Source organism: Hylaeus volcanicus, chromosome 3 (assembly GCF_026283585.1).
Source record: "Hylaeus volcanicus isolate JK05 chromosome 3, UHH_iyHylVolc1.0_haploid, whole genome shotgun sequence".
In the NCBI taxonomy this organism is placed as follows: Eukaryota; Metazoa; Arthropoda; class Insecta; order Hymenoptera; family Colletidae; genus Hylaeus; species Hylaeus volcanicus.
In genome coordinates, this window is record NC_071978.1 from 25,257,184 (window position 1) to 25,270,132 (window position 12,949).

At 46.7% G+C, this 12,949-nt stretch overlaps 1 protein-coding gene across 7 annotated transcripts in view; it reads left to right on the forward strand.

Moving 5' to 3' along the window:
• Window positions 1-12,949, forward strand: part of LOC128873853 (nucleolar and coiled-body phosphoprotein 1-like) — a 60,079-nt gene that overhangs the window by 42,443 nt on the left and 4,687 nt on the right. For 6 of the 7 annotated variants that reach the window (XM_054117792.1, XM_054117790.1, XM_054117793.1 and 3 more), the window contains one exon: window positions 1,371-1,427. In XM_054117792.1, the coding sequence (XP_053973767.1) occupies window positions 1,371-1,427 (57 nt within the window). Of the gene's footprint in view, window positions 1-1,370; window positions 1,428-5,979; window positions 6,393-11,952; window positions 12,424-12,679; window positions 12,839-12,949 lie in introns of those variants that run through there. The other variant, XM_054117796.1, reaches the window with a different exon arrangement.

Here is a 12,949-nt window from a genome sequence, read left to right on the forward strand (position 1 = left end):
ACGAAATTACTCGAGAATGGCAAAAAGCTCGTATGTCTGGTGTTTTCGTTAACTCGAACATCTAGAATAATATCGAGTATACTTCAGCGTAACACTCGAAAGTTAAATGCTGGAGAACGACGATGTTACCTCAGGATACGAGATAATTATGAACGTGTTCGTTCCATCGCGAAATTGAATTGTTAAAATAATGTACGTATAATGCATACGTAATATACGTAAAATGGCCGACGAAGCTACGAATCGCAGACCGCTGAGGACACTATTGAACAAGTTTCTAGTCGTGGCCTCGATTGTTTCGAGATTTCGGAGCAACAGATCCGGGGTAAGAAGGAAATGTCTTATTCGTTCGCGTAACTTTCTCTCTCCTTGGACAGGTTAAAATATATATTCACGGGTCCCGGCGACTCGTTTATTAACTACTTTCATTCGTTGCGTCACCTGTACTTATGATCTCGCCGGGGAGTATATTTAGATAGCCACGCGAGGAAAAATCGACCGACCGATCCGTTATCCGGCCAGTTTGCGAAAACGTACGTGTTTATCGTTTTAGGACAACGTGTCGTCTTACGAGCACACGTACACGCAAACACACGCGCGTGCGCGTCGTTTAGCCGCTCTGACGCGCTATGCAAATATGTCCAACGCATTCGCGGTCACGCATCGTTTCGTAGTCAACGAAATTGTTCTTCTTTATTTTTCACGCTATTCTTACGTTACACTTCTCTGTATGTAGAATGGACGATTCAAGTGGGAATACGTGCGTATGCTTATGGATCGTAACGATTGTATTTTCCTGTAATTAATATCGTTAGATTGGTTCGCTTATATATGCGACACAGACTATTGCTAGTCCGTATTTTGATGTTTTATGACATAAAGTGTACTTTATCTTTTTTCTTCCAACTAATCATCGCGCATCACGTCGATATAGTCCGAGAGCCCGCGACAGAAATGGATGACTTCATTTCATTACACAAATGAACCTGTTTCCCGAAGATGTTATGTCTCCCTAGTTCAGAAATGCTTGGTCTGGCATGAATTCAGTGATGCAACGCTTCACTATGGCATATATAATAATTTGATTTTTGGCCAAAATCGTTACTACTGAAATTTTTAGTGTGTATCGTTGACATACCGAATTGCATAACAAAAGTTGGTCTGGCAGATTGTAAGTGATGTTATATTTGTAATGAAATTGGCCGAAATTTTATGTCGCGGGCTCTCGGACTAATCAAACAAGTGTGTTTATTCGACGTTAGATCAACAGCAGAAGTCCGATGTTTTACTTTGACTTATTTTGCATTCCCGTTTAAATGGTCCATCGTGCGTAAAGTTTGAAAACTAATTGGAACTTTTTCAATTTTCAGAATCGTTTCGCGGGTCCCGAGAAGCAGGAGAGGAGCGGAGACGAGAATCAAGCGAAGGTGAGTCCCTAGTCCCGAGGATCGTCCGTCGGTTCCACCATTCGTTTTAACCTGTTCAACCTAAACTGATTCGCAGTACAGGATCTCGGTCAAAACATGCCGCTCGAAGTCTGATTCGCGGTTGTCAGTCTCAAATAGAATAGCAACGCAGTCCGTCCAAGCGAAGCGCGCAAAACAAACGAAGGGTGAATGGGGAGAAAAACGGCCTCGTGGACGTTTCGCTAATGGACATCTCGTAAATTAGTATCAGCCGGCGAGTTTCTGCCGGCAACAGGTGGAGAATGGTGGACCGATGGAGATAACTCGTTAAACTTCTGTGCGCGCTGTTTGGGTCGCGTTTACGTTGCCAACGTTTCGGAAAAACGGTATCGGTCGAGAGAATCGCGGAAACTACGAAAATAAAACGAAAGAGAAACCGTCGAACCGAGTTTTCCGCCAGTAGCTGGTGCGCGGCTGCTCGCTCCGTAGATTTTACAGCGATAGGGTTGTTGAAAAAGAAAGAAAGACTCGAGAAGTAGCGGAATACGCAATTTATTCGAAGTCTCCGCGCGTCTGTCTGAAACGAAATAAAATCGTTCTCGAGACAGTAGTTTCAGGCGTCGACAAAATGTTTTACGTCCCTTTTACGGCGTTTGGGTTGTTCTGCCTCTCTCGCGTTTGGACTTGCTCCGCTTCTACGCCGCGGCATGCCGCTATTATTTCCGGCTTGTACCATCGCGAATCTCCGCTCGGTACTTTTATTGTGCCTGTCTCGCGACACGCGACAACCGTTAAAACAATGCCCGACTCCGTGTAAATCGAACCCACGTCCCACGGAAAACGCTTCCACGAACCAGCAGCCGTCGAAGAAGTGGGTTACGCTTTACCCGATTCGACTGCTCGCCTCTGTACTAAACGTAACCAGTGATCGTGTTTTCCTTGGATCGTTTTCTCGAGCTTATGGAATTCCCGAATTTCTTTTCGCTTCTCGGGAATCTTTGAGATCGTCGAAATGAAACGAAGATTCGGAGTATCATAGCTGAGAGATATTATGGGACACGGTAAACAACCGTTCAAAGTACACTGGGAAAAAAGCGTTCGAGAGTGAGCGGACAGTGAATAGGACACTAAGAACGACGCGATATGGAGTTTACCGTTACTTGGCCCGAAGACTCGTTACAGCGGGGATCAAGCCGTCGAATGCTTCGAGCGGGAGGCTCGAGGCAGCTTGCTTTCGGTTCATCGAGAAAGGAGAGAGATCAGGGACACTCCTTCACGGCTGGTAAAGTTGTTTTCTATCTGGCGATTTTACCGTGGAACCGTATCCGCTTTTTAACACGTTGGCTGCCAAGCTAAAACTCGTACAAATTTCAATAAAGTTACAATTTTGTCTAGAAACTATTACAAAATTGGATAGCTTAACATCTGTCATAGTATTTAATTTTTTAACGTCGTCAAATTTACGAATCCTGTTCAGATTTATTTTCATTATTGTCTCATCTTTGAAATTAATTTAATTAGTTCCTTAACGACAAGGCCTGTCACCCATTTCTGGGCGACGTGGCGACAAACGTGTTAATACGCTAACATCTTAACGTACAATAATTTCGCGAATTTGCAAACAAATTTAGACCACGTGTCTTCGTAGATCCTCCACGGATAAAACAATAATTCTTCTTCTTTGCTTTCCGATAACAAGTTCCCCGTTTTCAGAGGAGAGAATTTTTAATTATTTCCCGAACAAATTCTTGAACAAGAGAAAGTACAAAATTATAAACTGGAAAGAAAGCGAAAAAATATTCGGTAATTGCACGCAAAATTCAAAACTACCGGTTCGTTTACCGGTACGGTGTTTTCAATGCGGCAAGTAGATACGGTCGGTAAGACACAGACAAGTGGAATTAACAATCGTCGCCGGTAGAGATCGCTGTCTCAACGGAACGCAAGCGAACTGCAACTCTCTGTGACGGTAACGCGAGACAGCTGGTGGTACAGTTTGTTAGATAGGAGAGTTTACAGGTGCCTGTAATATGACACCCAATGTAATCACCTGACGGTGCTTGTTAACATTGGTATCCGTGATTCCAGCGCGCAACTATTCGTCGAAAGTCGCATTTAGCGCGATATAATGGCTAGAATTTTTTCATTTTCATTAATGCCCGTGATTTTATGAATTATCTTCTTTGACGATTCACAAATCAAAACCCAATTTTATACGCTACTTGGAAATAATCCATACAATTTTAAATTTGACGTAACGAGGGAAATCTATGCACGCGATATCGCGCGTTGCGATAATTATGTATTTTATACGATGCACTCGGTAACATTACCTTTGCATTTAATACGCGTTGGAATACATATAATAGATGCGTATTCCGAACGAAGAGTAACCACTAGTTGTAGTAGTCTCTTCTTTGTTGAACAGAGACGAATTGGGACATCGGGTGTTGGAAGCCGAACGCGTGTCAGGTCACGGAGAATTTTTGCATCGCGTGCCACGAGACTTTCTTTTGCCATTACGTAAAAAGGCTTATAAGAGCACGACGTTTGCGGCTCCGTTTGAGCGAGAAAACGCTTGTGTAACTAGAAAATGTTCGGATTTACGATCAATTTTTTTTCGTCTATTTTTACATTACAGACTTCCACCGAACGTTCGTATCGTCAATGTACAACTTGCAATTAAGACTGAATTTATCGTCTAATCTGTTAACGAAATGGCTTGCGCGTGTTACTATACAGGAATGTCGAAACGTTGGAAAAGGAGATCTTCGATGCGCCAGTTGATCGATTAAGAGAGATTTAAACGCGTGGTTCGGCGCGGCCGAGCGTCTGATCACCGACGTTTCCTCTCTACTTGAAGCGCATCTGGTTATCAGACACGCTAAATTCTTCTGCTTCTTTGTACTCGCTTAAATATTTTCCCAGACGTTAACACACTCGTGAGTTCTACGTAGCAATCGGTATAAATCTCGTTCGGAAAAATGCAATTATTAATGTCTCGTAACGATCCCGTTCGATCGTGTTTCAACCCGACGAGATAATCGTCGTAAGATTTACAGGAGGTTGTTGCGCCTATCGGCGTGCACGGCTTTTGACATTTGCACGTGATCATGTCCTAGCGGAGCGTCCGCGAGCCAGTTTGGTATTTGCGTGGCATTTATCGCACCGCGTTGCTTTCGTCGCGGAATGCCAGCAAGGCCAAAGAATCCTTGCAGATCCTTGCCGGAGGACTGTACCGTTAGCGGCGGCGAATAAAACCTAACTCCTCCGTTTGTCAGATAAATTGGTATGCCTGGCCGCTCGTCTGCTCGACGGGGAAAAGTCGACGAGCACGTCTCGCGAGGTTCCCTCGAATTTCAACGTTTCCACCTCGCCTACGTTGCTTCGCGTCTAGCGTTCCGTCGTCGAAATTTTGTAAAGGCTCGTCACGACTCGTTGTTGCGACAAGATATTCCGAAATTCGTGGCGGTTTCACCGACGATACGGCGCGTTTAGTATTACGGAACCGTTCCCCGCAACCCGAAACTCCGAACCACCGTCCGCGAAGGTCTTTCTGTTTGTCGGATGTTGAAAAAAACGAGAGACGAGGAAAGTTTTATTCGAATAGAATAGTGTATCGGTTTACGGGATTAAAAGAATGGTTATTTCGAGCTCGGAGACACGGCTCGACGGATCATGAAAGGAAGAGAGAGGTTGCGATAGGTCAGCGGGGATGTCGGAGAACGAAAGCTGCTCGAGGAATATAGAGCGGCGAGATATATCCCGATCGAGCGCGAACGCGTTCAAGAAGCGTCGATCGCCGTCGAGAGACTCGGTTTTTAGAAAGCAACGTGTATTCGGCGAAAAAGGCCGCCGCCGGCGCTGCTCTGCTACGTTTTCGCGGTGTCGAAACGTTTTGTCGGAACGTTGCGAATGTCTAGGTAAGAGGATGAAGTGGAGGGGATCGGGGGAGTATTCGTGGTTGGTGCTGAAGCGAACAGCTGGCAGGCAGCAAGATTGGTAGCACCGTTACCACAACTTGTCCGATTCCTCATAGATCACTCTCCTCGATCGTACGTCGTTCCTGTCTTTCTCTTGTCAGGGGTCATTAGTCTTCAGTGGCGTATCGGGACAGGATTTGCTTCGCGCTCCTGCACGCCTTGGAGCCGATGCTTCGATTCTTAGCGCTTGGAAACTTGGTCGATGCGATAGCGGCCAGCGGCGTAGAGTCAAGCACCGCGAGACTTTGATCTGAACGGAATCGCGGAATCGGCCGTTTCCCGGATCGGTGCAATACCTGGCCGTGTTATCGGATCGTTCGTGTGGTTCCTGATCGCGCGTTTACGTCCCTGTCACCTGCCCGCTACCGTCACCAGCTGCCATTGCCACTTCTACCCGCTGAAAGTCAACTAGCCGAGGAGGAAGAATTGGCCAGTGCGGCTCGCCAGTACGACGGCGCGTTTTCCGCACGCGACACGTGTTCGTGCTCGCTGGTCGTCGTTTATCCGCCCTTCCTTCTCTCACCTGGCTTCTCGCGGAAAGGCTTCCCGCTAGGCTTCGACCATAAGCGCGTACTATGTGATCGATCGCTGCGACCGAAGGTCGAGGTGGTTCGTAGTCTAAGCTAGCGGTTTCCGTAGACCGACACGCAACGATCCCGCTCTCGACAGTCCTTCGAGCCGATTCTCCGCGTAAACAGTGAACAGTCGTGCTCCGCGCGGATCGTTCCATGACTATTCGGAAGTCGAACCGTTCCGGGTGTTCCGATCGGCAAGTTCAATCGACGTTCGAAGAGCAGTGATCGTGTCTAAGTTTCGTGAAACATATTCGTTCCTCGGTGGACCACCGTGTATACGAGTGAAATTTACCCGTGGTTACGAGGAAACGCGTAGGAAAGTGTGAATAACGCTTGTCGCTCCATTTCGAAAACGAAATGTAGTCTCTTACAGGCATATATTCGAGTATATTGAAACTAGATTTAGAAACTTCAGCGCGATTAACGAGGTAAGAAGATAAAGGAAAATAATTGTTTTAAAAGTCGTATAATAGAATTTTATTAGTTTATCTTAAAGTAATTACAGTTCTGTTTCACGCCTCATCTGGAAGAAAGTATCGATCTTTAGATTAGTATCTCGCGTTTTAATACAAATCACATGATTTCGAGATATCCAATTAACGTTAAACTCTCGATAACGCTTGTCTCGGGTTTTGCAAGAACATGTATCGTGTATCTAGACATCGTCGGCAAGGCGTTAATTTTTTAATGCACACTCGGATGATAAGATCAGGAAATTATCGGTTAATCGAAGTTTTCAAAGTCTTTTCGAGATTCGTCGACGCGACAATTGCGTATAGTTTGCATTGCATTGCAATTTTTGCTAGAGATTTACTCTGCGCAACGGTTGCGATCGAGTATCGTTGCGTTCAGCGGCGTGGAGCAGAGGGTTCGCCGCATTTGGCAATCAGACCGAGTCGATCGGTCAATCCCAAGACAGATAAACGACTCTCGATGTCGGTACGAGCCAACGATGGAAATTAGCATGCTTCCTTCATTCGTTGTACTTCCTCTTCTTTCGCTTCAGAACACGCGAGCACTCGACGGAACGGCCTCTTCTCGGCTCTTCCTCCTTTTTTACCCACATTTACAAACAACCAATTTTTTGTGTCCGTTTGAACCAGTGATTCCTAACATTGTTCAACTAACGGCGCAACGTTACGAGAACAGGCCACAAGCGAACGAATTCGTTCTACGTATGCACTGCTCGGCGCTCGCTTGAAATTTTCTTATTCGATCGCAAAAATCAGACCAGGAAATCGAGAGAAATTTTTTCATCAACCGGATTCGTTCGAAATGTCATTCATGCAACCCTGTTGCGTTCATTTCACCCGATTTCTCGCGACGAAGTCGTCGATGCGAGTCGGAAAAACGAGCCGTTCGTTGCTCAGACTCGAGGTTGAAATCGAAAACTTGTCGCCGGACTTTGGATCTCGCGGAGCAACAACGAATCTCGCGTTACCGTATCCCTGAGATCTTTCTTCTAAAGGAATGTCATCCACTCCGTCGACTCTGTGACTTGACACGATTTGAAAAACGAAAAGGACTGTTTCGTTCAGAGAGTGGTCGATGATGCCGTTACTGCACTCCTCGCGAAGGTTTTTCGCGATGGTAGGTTGGGAAAATGTCAAGAGAGCGTAGGTCGAAAAGGCCAAACGTTTTTCGACTTGTTTGCATACCGTTTGAAGTAGCGCGTATGTTGAAATGCGTGTTGTATATACCAACATGAACGTAACGAGGCGACGTTTATCGGTGTTTGGTCGATGAAATCCGGTCTTGGGGCGCGCAATTAGCCGAGCGATGTGACGAAACGCTCGTCGTGAGAACTAGGCGAACCTCGAATCGTATTCCGTCTGTGTAGCTTCGCGAAGCGAGTTCTCTTTCGCTCGAAACGAGTTCTTGAGGACGCGCTAGCAGCGTGACCGAGGTCGCAGATGAAAGAGAAGAAGGAGACACGTACTCGCGGTACTCTCGCGCTAAACGCCAGCTCGCGAATTTAACCCATTTCTTTTCACGCTGTTCTCGCGGTGTCACCTACTTCCGGTTCATCTTTACATTTGCGGTACGGTAACTCCGTTCACCTCGAGTATCTCTTCTATCTCGAACTAATAGGAGAAGGAGCAACCGAAGTTCTGCCGTGTTTACAAAACAATACCATCGTTTTCAACGGCGCGGGCGTTTCAAAGGAAAAGCAACGAAAAAATCACAGTGAAACTATCGCGTCCGGCGTTCGCGTTCCCGATTCGTCGCGGTGGATGCATTTTCGCGCGACTCACGGATCATTTTCCCCTCCCGCCACGGTCCTCTCTCTTTCCGCGTATATTTTTTCCTCTCCGTTCCTCCCTACGTGTTTTACGACAATGCCGCGGAAACGCGAGCACGGCACTCGGCGTGGCGTGCCAGATTTCCAACATCCTGCTGACACGCAGCTCGCTCGTATCTCGTCGCTGAAAGGAGTCGTTGACGGAACATAGTTCCATCGATAGCGTTCACCCGACACACGGGGTGCGTGTCGGCAATTTTCATGATTCTTTTTAAAGCGAATGCCACGTCTATCGTTACGCTTCTGTTTATTTAGTTCATCGAGCAGTCGTTAAAAATCGATACACTTTCACTAGCTGTGAACAGAATTCCTCTGGAACGTTTGATCGGTCGATAGAAAGCGAGGTTTACGGCGTGGCGCGTTCGTTAACGAAACACTTGCAGCAGGATCATCGTAACGATATCGGTTTCCATTTCGATCTGGCAATTTGTTCGATTTGTTTTGCTTTCCACGTCCGTGAAAGTTCTGGTCCGTGCAGTCGCAAACCAATCCACGGTAATTGACTCGTTGAACGCGTAAAATTTCTAAAATATCTCGAGGACCGAACGATCAGACATCGCCCTCGACCGATAAACGATCCCGAGCGAGGAACAACGGAGGGAAAGGGAAACGTTCGTTATCGCGTGGACTCTCGAGTCGCGTGAGCAAAAGTAACGGTGAGCAATAAAGCAAATTGAGTATGATGGCACAATAAGATACAACGTGCTGGCCAATTGCCAGGGAGACGAACGACAGGCTCTGGATCGCGAGCAACGTGGAAATCGATCTTGATCGCGTTCACGGTACTCGATCCGATTTCTGCACGGCGATGCGGAGCACTGATGCGTCTAGAGGCCGATCTAATCGCGACTACGACCTATTCGCTGTTTCTATCCGCCTCGCGATCAAATCAAGACCGAAACTTCTTCTCGAATTTGTCTTTAATCGAATAGTTCCATTTTTGTTTTACCACCGTTACAGAAATTAGTATACCGAAGAAGATTTAACTCGTAGCTCGAAAAAGGTCCTACAATCTTGGCTTGTCAAGACGAATACATAGTTAAGTCGAATATATTTTTACAAGCAAACTATCCTTCCAATCATTATCCATTTAGTTCAATCACATTTTCTCGCATGTACAGACAGACGCAGTCCCTCGAACGTTCTCGCGAGTTCAGTCACCCTTCTTCTGCCTAAGGAAGAAATTGTCTTAATATTCGTTCTAACTGTCGGCTATAATGATCGACGTGGCATGTTCTGCCGCGCTTGCTGCTCGCACCTAATCCGAACGCGCCGTAATCGAGTTCTTTAAAGGAACATCGAAACTCCATTTCGTTCTTTCATCTCTGAATTTCAATCGTGATAAGGATAACGCGTCGACCGGCCAGTGAATCATTCTCCTAACGATCGGACGACGACAAGAAACTGGCGGGGATACGTTTGATCGATAATCTCCCAAACTACGAATTTTCATGACTGCGGTCGTCGAGTGGCTTGATTTATGAAGTACAAAATAGTTAGGTTGTCCCGAAAGTTTCTTTCGCGAGTTGCACTCAATTATTTGATGTGGTCGTGTTTATATAAATAGACAATCTAATTTCATAGATATTCATGTTGTAACAGTAATGGAGCAGAATGAATCGTGCACAATTCAGTAATGTAACATAAAACATAAAATATTGCGCATGTATTACTTATTAATAAAGCGAAAGAAACTTTTGAGACAACCCAATACTTTGTCGAACTCGTGTCGACAGGATTACTCCTACAGGTTGGACAGTCGACTCGTGTCCAAGTGAACGAAAATGAAAAATCTGTCGGAGAACAGTGCGAACGAGCCGAGCAAAGTTGAAAGTTTGATCCGTGTATGGCGCCGGATAAAGACGCCCGCAAAAAACGAAACCGGTGATTCACTCGATCCGCGAAAAAGGTAACTTGCCCAGACACGTTGCCAATTTGTTTCGTTAGCTGATTCATAACAGTTTAGATTTTTCATTGGCTGGAATCGACCGATTTCTCGGGTAATTTTCCGTTCGAGTAACCAACGTCCGCTCGGAAATTGGCTCGCCGACCCGTTCCCCTGGTCGAGACGTCGCACGGTGGAACGAAACGAGTAAATACGCGGCCGGATAGGGTTTCTTATAAACGTCTGATTATATCTTTGTGGAATATGACGTAAACATTTCTAACGTAACGTAGCATCGTTGACACAAGTTCGGTTGCTATCGGATACATCGAAACGCAAAGGATTACACCAGATTGGAAACGTAAGATTATTTATGAAAATAAAGAACGGTAATTGCAATCGTACTAACGACCCCAACGTTCCACTTGCGCGTCGTCGAACGTCGCGCGACGTCGATTGTGCAACCCGGTCGAGTTTTCTTCTCCTTGGCGGTGTGTCGACGTCACTTTCTCTTCTCTCGTGGAAAATTATTATGTTTCGCAATTTCCGCTGGGTATCCTACGTACGTATCCGGTTGGAATGCTAGCGGACAGATCTTGTACAGGTGGTAGGATAGGTGTGACCGTCTACAGAAACACCACCCAGGGGTTTTGCAATAATCGAAGGTGTTGCGCGCGCAGAAGCGAGCGTTGGAAATTGGAATACGTTTGAACGAGCGTCACAACTCGAACATTCGGTCAAAAGTCGCGTTCGATCTCGTTCTCGCTTGAAACTGGTTATCGATTCGAGCGAAATGAAATTGTTAGCATTCGATCCTTCTCGGAGTAAATTCGAGGACCACTGTTTTTAGCGATTGCTCGTCGTACCCGCTCGACCGATTCGCGTCGCAATGACCGACTTTGCGACTACAAGCAACACGCGCATCTCTCAGTCGTGAAGGATTCGTGGAGAGTATTGAGTAAACATCGTGGGCGATCGGCGTGGGCACGTCTTTGGCCCGGTTCTTGCTTGAGAAACGTTCGCTGACCGAGCGACCGATGATCGAAGACGTCGCCTCCGAAACCTTGGGGCACGTTCAACGATTGCTCGATCCTACGAGATCATTCGTTGCTTCGAGTACTTTTTCCTGCCGTTTGCGTAATCGCGTCGGTCAACTCTTCTTTCGATTTAACGTACCCTGTCTCTAAATTACAAAGGATTTCTCTTGAATTGAAAATCCCCAAGCGTACAGTGTATCTTATCTATCGTTTCAGCGTAAGAACGCGGTTTCTCCGCTCGACGAGATACGCATTGTACGCATTGTGTCCGTGACTGTTCTCCGAGGCTGCTTATCGCGCTCGCGAGCGATCGAAATCGAGCTCGCGATTTCGTCGAGAGGATAGAAGGTCGCGTGAGAAAAAGGAGAAAAGGAAAGAAGGACGAGGCGAAGACGCGCGTGAAATCCTGAGAAAAGCGATAGAGACGTTAACCGCTGTAAAAGTGGGTAAGCGAGAATGGTCGGGAATCGTTAACGCAATTATAATAGAAACGAACGCAATTGTTCTGCGAGGGACTGAAACGCGGGGCACGGTAGAACAGAGAAAGGAAGAGGGGAAAAAAAGGAAGGTATACCGTTAACTAGAGGTATCGTCGTGTCGACGAATTGACAGAATAGTTTTGAACTTCGTGTTACCTGAAAATCCTTTACTTAACAAACCTGTGTCTAGCAGAATAATTTCCAAGTTTTCTTAACGTCCCGAGGACGTTGCAAGAGCTCGATCGTAGGATCCGTCGCTTGAATTCGTTGTTGAAACACTTGCAGGGATTTCGCGATCGGTGAAACCCGAGTTCCCGTGGCTCTATGTCGTTGATCTCGCGACAATTCCGAAATCTCTGCAGCCAAGGAGGATCGATCGATCCTCGGTGTTCCGCGTAACCGCGTCAGAATCGAGGTGAGAGGATCGATCGCGCCGACATCATGGTGGTGTCACACCGCGAGGGCAGCATCTCCTCGAACATACGCGCGATAATCGAACAGCTGAACCTGAACCCGGTGGAGAGAAGACGATTGATCGACAGGACCAAGCAGGATAGCGCGCGATGCAAGAGCTTCTCGAGTGTCCAGACCACGGCAAAGATCAGTATCGGGGTGTACGGATGCAAGGAGAAGGTCGAATACGAGATTCCAGGGCCGATCAGACGCATCTGCAAGTTCGAGGATCGGTCGAGGCCGAAACCGGAAACGGGCCAAATGATCGCGATCAGGAAAGAGGCGGAGGATCACGCGATCGAGGTAATCGATCACAGGGGGGTTGGAACTCCTCGATAGTCGAGTAATCGCGACCGTTGTCTCTATTTAGATCTATTCGTGAATCCGTGGGCATTTTTATGCGGCGCGTTTGCCATTTTATTCCATTTGACGCGACATCACGTTGTTGTAGTTTCTCGCGTAACTCGCGTAACAAGCTTTGGCGACATAAAATGTTCACGGATTAGCGAATCACCCTCGATACTTGCGTAATAAAGCGTTACGCGAATCTGTATGGAAGGACAAGGCCGTCGTGGACAAGGCCGTCGTGGACAAGGCGTTCGAATCGATAAGGTCGGCGCGCAAAACGGAGGATCGATCGAGGTCGAAGCCGGAGAGCAGACGGATGATTCCTCCGGCTAAGAAAGAACAACCCGTACGAGCCGTGGACGCGATCGAGGTAATCGATCTGATCCTGCGTGTTTGAAAGCTAAATAAATACGTACATTTAACGCGATAGAATGATTCGCTATTGGTTCGTAACGCAAGAACACGGCGTCGTGTTTGATAA